Below are 7,339 nucleotides of genomic sequence, written 5' to 3'. Positions count from 1 at the left end.
AGACGGATCCAATGCAGATTTGGTCCAAAGTCAGAAAACGGATGTGAGCTAGAAACGGATGTAAAGGCTTTCATGCGGATCCGGCCCAAAGGTAATTGCTATCTGGGTACTGAGGCCGTCGATAGATCAACACAACCGGTAGACACATTTTAATTTTTTTTTAAAAAGGGGGAACAAAAACAGTACAACGAAAAAAAAAACATGGTAAAATACAGAATGATGGTAGAAGTAAGGTAAAGGCTTGAATAGCAGAGGAATAGGGAGGAAACAAAACTTATGAGCATGAGTTTCTGTCCAGAACAGTTCTGAACAAAAACTGATGCTCATAAGTTTTGTTTTAGTGAGAAATGAATCCTTATTTGACCAGTGTTACATCATGCAGGGTTCATTTGTGAACTCCACCCACTGGGAGTGTTGTGCATTATCTGTTGTCAGGATACTGAGGCCGTCGATAGATCAACACAATCGGTAGACACATTTTAATACTTTAATCTGTATCTTACACCATGGAAACAACTGTCAATAGCAGAGGATATACTGGGAAAACGTTTTATCGTCGGCACTTAAATCTGACTGATCTGAAAACAGAAGCTGAAACTGCGGCTTTGGGAAACCAGTACCTTGCAAAAGTTGGACATCAGATCATCCCTCCATACCCGCGACCAGAATTCCATGTATCTCATCTAAAACATGAGACCGGCGGTGACGGGTTGACTGGCATCAGGTCTGACAGTGGTTTCCGGGCTTTCCCAAACAAAGACCATGAGGACCTGGTGTGGTGGAGTCTGTATGTGACACCTGAGGACATCCAGTCAGCTGAGAGGAGGCTGCTGGATAAACAGTGCCCAGAGAGGACAGAAGAGCAGGCCCAGATGCAGCAGCCTTTCTTAGGGAAGTTTGCCAGCTCTCCTGCCTTCCTGGAGTCCTCCAGGTTGGGCTCATATCGCTTCATCTTCCCCTTGGATGAAGTCCTGGACACTTACAGAGAACAGGTATGTCTGCTGTGGTTGTTCCTTCACAGAAACAGCGAGAGACATTTGGTCATCTCAAAGAGAGAGGATTTATTTGACATACAGGCTAAACAGAGTATCAGTCCATCTGAGTCCAAGTTTGCATGTGGAGACCTGTGTTTTGAATGTTTCTTCTGTAAACGTGTGTGTTTACATAAATGTCAGACAGGACGAACACAAAGTTAGCAGCAGATTGGCAGATTCGGACTTTGGCCGTCAATAGTGAACAAACGAAAGGACCACTAAGCACATATGTTACCTTGTTGTGATCCTGGTTATGCTGGCAAAATATTACAACATCATTTTAGACGAAACGACCCACATTTCATTATAACAAAAAGCAATTGCTTTCTTGGACAGGACCTCTGTGCGCAGACCGCTTAGGGACCGTCTACAAAGTACTCAAACGCAAGTAGTGGGGAAATAAGCTTTTGCTGAAGGAGGGACATTTTAATTATTTCTTGCTCAATAGCTCTGCCCACAGAGGGGATGAGCCTCCATAATCACAGACCATGACAAGGACACCTCATCCCTTCCTAATGCAACCCTCAGTTAAGGGAAATATACCTTTGCTATAAGGAAGGAGAAACTTTTTAAAAGTTTCTTGCACAATAGCTCTGCTCTGCCCACAAAGGGGGGAGGAGCCTCCATACTCACAGCCCATGACAAGGACAGCTCCCCCTTACTACTACCCTACCATTACTACTAACCCCCTTACTACTACTAAAAAGTTCCTCCGTCATTAGCAAAAGTATTTTTGTATAAACTGAGAGTTGTAGCAGAAAAAGGGAGGTGTCTTTGTCATGGGCTGTGAGTATGGAGGCTCCTCCCCCCTTGTGGGCAGAACCACTGAGTCAGAAATATTAAAAAAGTTCCTCCTTAATTAGTAAAAGTATTTTTGTACTGAGAGGTGTTTTAGGAAGGGGGAGGTGTCCTTGTCATGGTCTGTGACTATGGCAGCTCCTGCTCCTTTGTAGGCAGAGCTATTGAGCAAGAAACAATTAAAAAGTTCCTCCTTCAGTTAGTATTTTTGTATAAACAGAGTTGTAGTAGGAAGGGGGAGGTGTCCTTGTCATGAGTTGTGAGTATGGAGGCTCCTCCTCTTTTGTGGGCAGAGCTATTGAAAGAGAAACATTTAAAAAGTTCCTCTTTCTTTAGCAAAACTATGTTTCTCTAAACTAAGAGTTGTAGTAGGAAAGGGGAGCTGTCTTTGTCATGGTCTGTAAATGTGGAGGCTCCTCTCCCCTTGTGGGCGGAGCTATTGAGCAAGAAATAATTAAAATGTCCCTCCCTCAGCAAAAGCTTATTTCCCACTATTTGCGTTTGAGCACTTTGTAGACGGTCCCTAAGCGGTCTGCGCACAGCGGTCCTGCTGAACAAAGTAATTACTTTTTGTTATGACGAAATGCGGGTAGTTTCGGCTGAAATGATGAAGTATTTTGCCAGCATAACCAAGAACACAACAAGGTAACATGTGCTTTGTGGTCCTTTCGTTTGTTCGCTATTAACGGCCAAAGTCCGAATCAGCCAGTCTGCTGCTAACCTGTCGTTAGTGCAGACAGGTCCACAGCTCCAGCTGTTTCACAGGTTAGGTGACTGCTGAATGACAATGGCCAGTTATTCTCTTATGAAGAGTTTCTATCCGTTTATGATTTCCCTGTCACTCCAAAAGAATATACCATAGCATTTGATGCAATACCAGATGGGGTTAGAAGGTCACTAGTGTCTGCTCCTAAAGGTAGAAGATGTATTATCCCAGAGTTAAATCCTGTTAACATACAGGGTGGGGAAGCAAAATGTACAATGAACATTTAGTTGTTTTTTCTCAGCAGGCACTACGTCAATTGTTTTGAAACCAAACATATACTGATCTCATAATCATACCTAACACTATTATCCATACCTTTTCAGAAACTTTTGCCCATATGAGTCATCAGGAAAGCAAACGTCAGAGTGTGTGATTTGCTGAATGCACTCGTCACACCAAAGGAGATTTCAAAAATAGTTGGAGTGTCCATAAAGATTGTTTATAATGTAAAGAAGAGAATGACTATGAGCAAAACTATTACGACAAAGTCTGGAAGATACTATTGAAGAAGAATGGGAGAAGTTGTCACCCGAATATTTGAGGAACACTTGCGCAAGTTTCAGGAAGCGTGTGAAGGCAGTTATTGAGAAAGAAGGAGGACACATAGAATAAAAACATTTTCTATTATGTCAATTTTCTTGTATCAAATAAATTCTCATGACTTTCAATAAACTAATTGGTCGTACACTGTTTCAATCCCTGCCTCAAAATATTGTAAATTTTGCTTCCCCACCCTGTATATATTGGTAACATTTGTCCTTTATTGAGCGTTAAAGCCACTAATTGTGATAACGCTAGTACAAACACTGAATCCAAATGCAGAACTCGGACACAAAAAATAAGATTCAAAAGATTTATTATTTACACACAGGTGTAAAAATAATATTAGTGACAGAATCTTGAGGATAATGGTTGGGGATTTCTTCCTCTGATTCGTCCTCCGGATTGAGGGCGACAGCCCGTCTCCCCGAGCGGCCTTAGGGGTATTTTCCCCGACTAGGGAAAAGCAAAGGGAGGTCAGGGACGGAAACAGGTCATACACAGGCAGGCTATCAAACAGGACATAAGGACAAGGCTAAACTCACGTACCAGTAGTCAAGGCGAGAAGGTCTGAACCAGGAGATCAGAAGAGGCAGACAAAACCGACAGGGAGCAGGCAGAGGGCAAAAAACCGAGGAATCCAAAAACGGGTCACAACAGGCAGACAAACGAACAGACGAGGTCAAAACGCTGGTAAGAACTACGAGAGTTACAAACTGGCGTCTGATAGGGGGAAGAGACAGGGTTTAAATACACAAAAGGGAGGGAAGACAACTAGACACAGGTGGAGCAAATCAGGGCGGAGACAGGTAATCAGGTGAAAGATAAGAACGATCAGGGAACAGGAAGTAAAGACGACAGACAAGACACATGAGGGGAAACTTAACAAAATAAAACAGGAAGTGACAGACCAAACATAAAAGACAGACAAAATCAGACTATCGTCTGGCTGCAGGTATGACACTAATCGATGCATTAGAGATATTATTCAAAGAGATATTTTCTCCAGACCTACAGCTGTATTTTATTGGAATAATATTTACACTGACATAGACTGGAAAAACACTGGGATTCTGTCAAAGAAGTTTATCATTACCAATGAGGTATAAGAAGTTACTTTTAAATTGATTCACAGACGTTATCCAGTAAAGACCTATCTTGTAAAATATAAGAAAAATATTGATAGTATTTGTTCTTTTTGCAGCAACGCAGAGGAAACATGTCACTTATTTTGGGATTGCACCTACTCGCATGTATTTTGGATTTAACTAATTTCATAAACATTAAAATTGACACTTTATCTAAATTGAACTTCAACATGTTTTATTTGGCCTTTCACAAATTAATCAAATAAATCCAGAAAAAAGATATATCATTAACCTTTTAGTAATATTTGCCAAATTTCACAGTGATGTGCATGAATGTATAGTGTGTTTTCATAAAGTGCAAATTTCCTCTGGTTTTCCTCCAGTTTTGCAGTGGGAAAAATCCTATGATGAGGGTTTGGAGTACCACGCTGTACAAACAGGAAGTGATGTATGCAGTGCTGGTTCACAGTCCAGCCAATGAGCAGCTGTTCTCTGAGTATCCTCTGCTGACTGACGAACCGGACTCTATCTGTGCCTTCAGAGATGGATGCTTTATCTGGAGGCCAGAGGCCATGTGTGAAACACACAGGTATGACATTAGTATCAGAAGAGCAATAAACAAACTGATTTATCTGTCTGTTGTACCCAATACTTAGTTTGTGTGGAAAGTGTGTAAAATAATTCTGTTTCATTAAAAGAGACATATCAGTCACTTTATTTCTTTTGTCTGTGCTGATATGTCACCATGTCAGCTGTTTTAGTGTCTTCAGTATTTACTTAAGTGCTGTAAACTTTGTTTCATGGAACAATATGACATTTAAGAACTTTCTGTTACAAATAGCTTCCTACATGATTCTTTTTTTGTTAAAATCCCTGCATAGGTGTTATTAACATGTGTTTATTTTGTTATAAAATGCACATTTTTTATCAGTTCAGCAAAACAGATTGAGAATTGCTTAAAACTGGCCACTGGTAGACCTAACAAAATATGTCATGGTGTAATGTGAGTAGTTATCTTAAAGCATGAAAGCATTATAATTTTGTTAAAACCCCAAGCTCAACATTTGAAGAAACAATGCATAAACAATGAATAATGACCATGACTCAGTGCCTCCATGTATGTCGTTAAGCTTCTGATAGTACAGTGTAGTATATGAAGCTCAACAGTATTACAGTATGTCTGGGTCATGAAGTTACTCCTGTAGATGTGTGACATGTAACTGCACAGAAGGAAAACAGAGTGAGTCCAATCATCTGGAGGCAGTGTTGTCTCTCATTGTTCAGGTGGGGGATCATGACACTGTGATCTTTGTCTCCAGATGTCTCATTCTTCCCTCTAAAAAGCCCATGCATCTTAAAGTCATCCTCAGTATGCTCACAAATGTGACAGTTTTTACATTTTAACAAGATAAGTTATCATGTTTCAACAATATTTTATCATGTTATAACATGATACATTTGAATATTCTAATGATATGACAATATATTGGTTTAAGACAAAAATATCTGGATGTAAAGTGAAAAACAAACAATAAACTTTTGATGTTATAACATGGTACCAATGTGACAGCAATCCACCTCTGTAGGCCACTTTTGAGCCTCATGGTATAAATTTACTCCAATTTTGTTTCTGATTCTCTTAAGTCGTTTGCATTCTTCTGCATTTTCCTTCCGTCAGATTTGAGCTGATTGAGAAATGTGGTGATAATCAGATGGAAGCTGTGGAGCCAGAGGGGCGGCACGAGTTTTATGTTTGGGATCACGTTGCTATCGCCCTACATGTGACGGATGAAGCAGTATGTACAATCTGACAGCCTATGCTTATGGGCCCTGTTTAGACCTATTAATGTGCATTTTTGGTGATCTAATCACAAGTGGACAGCTTTTACTGCCGTCATATTCTGTGAGGCTGCAGTGGCCAAGACCTCTTATCTTTGGCCTCTAAACTCTTATCAGTTAATCTGTGACTCCAAAGAGCTTTTGAGCTACAGGTAGCACTAAACATCTGAACTTTTTAAACTCAAACTTTGTCCCTAGTGTTTTTACATCTTTTATTAGAGCAGTCCACTTGTGGTCAGATCACTCAGGACTTATGTCACTCCGAGAGTGACCGAGGTCTTACTATGGTGAACAATGTACATTTTGTTTTTCTCACCTTTATTGCAAAGATCTTGCAGTTCCTCTGTTTTTTTTTCTTTTATCCAGGTGCTGACATTTGATTCTGACCATCTGAGAGCAAACCTCCGGTTCTGTGAGATGGGAGACGTTGTCATCAAACGTTCACAATATTCTAGACGTTCTGAAAACTTTGATTCTTATGAGGAAGCTCAGGCTCGTGTCACGAATTTGTGGCCACTGGAGCGTTCACCAAGGGTTCAATGAAAAAGCAGAGGTTAGAATTAATTCTAGATTTTATCATGACTAGAAAACCTTGTGCTTAATTCAGATTTAATTACTCACTGGAACAGGGTTTATAATTACAGGCGGTGAGTAAATATCAGTTAATACCAGCAGGTGGCAGCAGGATCCTGTCAGATTGCCACAATTGTGATTTCAACATGTAATTATTATGCAGGTTCACCAGTCATTTTCACACATTGACTTATTCCTCACCAGCAATTCAATTTATTTATATATATATATATATATATATATATATATATATATATATATATATATATATATATATATATATATATAAATCTTCTTTTTTTGTTTTTTTTTTTAAACTTGTCTTGTCCAGCATCCTAACAGCAGAATGGTAGTCTGGCTGCCTTTTGGTGCTGAACAAATTTGCTTTGCCAAGGGTAGCTTCATAAAGTATATGAAACTCCCCTTGATATTCTACAGACTTTATTATGAATTTTGTTGAAGCACATGTCGATGCTGGACCTGACGGGGGGGGGGGGGGGGGGGGGGGGGGGGGGGGGGGGGGGGGGGGGGGGGGGGGGGGGGGGGGGGGGGGGGGGGGGGGGGGGGGGGGGGGGGGGGGGGGGGGGGGGGGGGGGGGGGGGGGGGGGGGGGGGGGGGGGGGGGGGGGGGGGGGGGGGGGGGGGGGGGGGGGGGGGGGGGGGGGGGGGGGGGGGGGGGGGGGGGGGGGGGGGGGGGGGGGG

General features: G+C 41.6%; 1 protein-coding gene and 1 long non-coding RNA gene across 2 annotated transcripts; one reads left to right on the top strand and one right to left on the bottom strand.

Moving 5' to 3' along the window:
- The first annotated feature begins 277 nt into the window (after window positions 1-277).
- LOC115433520 (uncharacterized) lies at window positions 278-6,639 on the top strand. Its single transcript, XM_030154986.1, has 4 exons — window positions 278-992; window positions 4,610-4,815; window positions 5,905-6,022; window positions 6,432-6,639. Exons 1-4 carry the CDS (start codon window positions 507-509, stop codon window positions 6,606-6,608), a joined length of 987 nt encoding a protein of 328 aa, XP_030010846.1. The 5' UTR covers window positions 278-506; the 3' UTR covers window positions 6,609-6,639.
- LOC115433528 (uncharacterized) lies at window positions 3,535-6,520 on the bottom strand. The gene is made up of 3 exons (XR_003937370.1): window positions 6,382-6,520; window positions 3,688-3,861; window positions 3,535-3,594 (listed from the first exon to the last, which is right to left on the bottom strand). It is a non-coding gene; the product is annotated as an uncharacterized LOC115433528 (long non-coding RNA).
- Window positions 6,640-7,339: the final 700 nt, after the last annotated feature.

Source organism: Sphaeramia orbicularis, chromosome 14, assembly GCF_902148855.1.
Source record: "Sphaeramia orbicularis chromosome 14, fSphaOr1.1, whole genome shotgun sequence".
Lineage (NCBI taxonomy): Eukaryota > Metazoa > Chordata > Actinopteri > Kurtiformes > Apogonidae > Sphaeramia > Sphaeramia orbicularis.
The sequence above is the reverse complement of the archived record's forward strand: the minus strand, read 5'-3'. Positions and strand labels throughout refer to the sequence as shown.

What these genes read in the sequence shown, in the direction of transcription:
- LOC115433520 (XM_030154986.1), top strand. Translation starts at nt 507, where the DNA reads ATGGAAACAACTGTCAATAGCAGAGGATATACTGGGAAAACGTTTTAT. An exon ending in TGGACACTTACAGAGAACAG is followed by an intron (nt 993 to 4,609) that starts GTATGTCTGCTG and finishes GTTTTCCTCCAG; the next exon opens with TTTTGCAGTGGGAAAAATCC. An exon ending in TACATGTGACGGATGAAGCA is followed by an intron (nt 6,023 to 6,431) that starts GTATGTACAATC and finishes TCTTTTATCCAG; the next exon opens with GTGCTGACATTTGATTCTGA.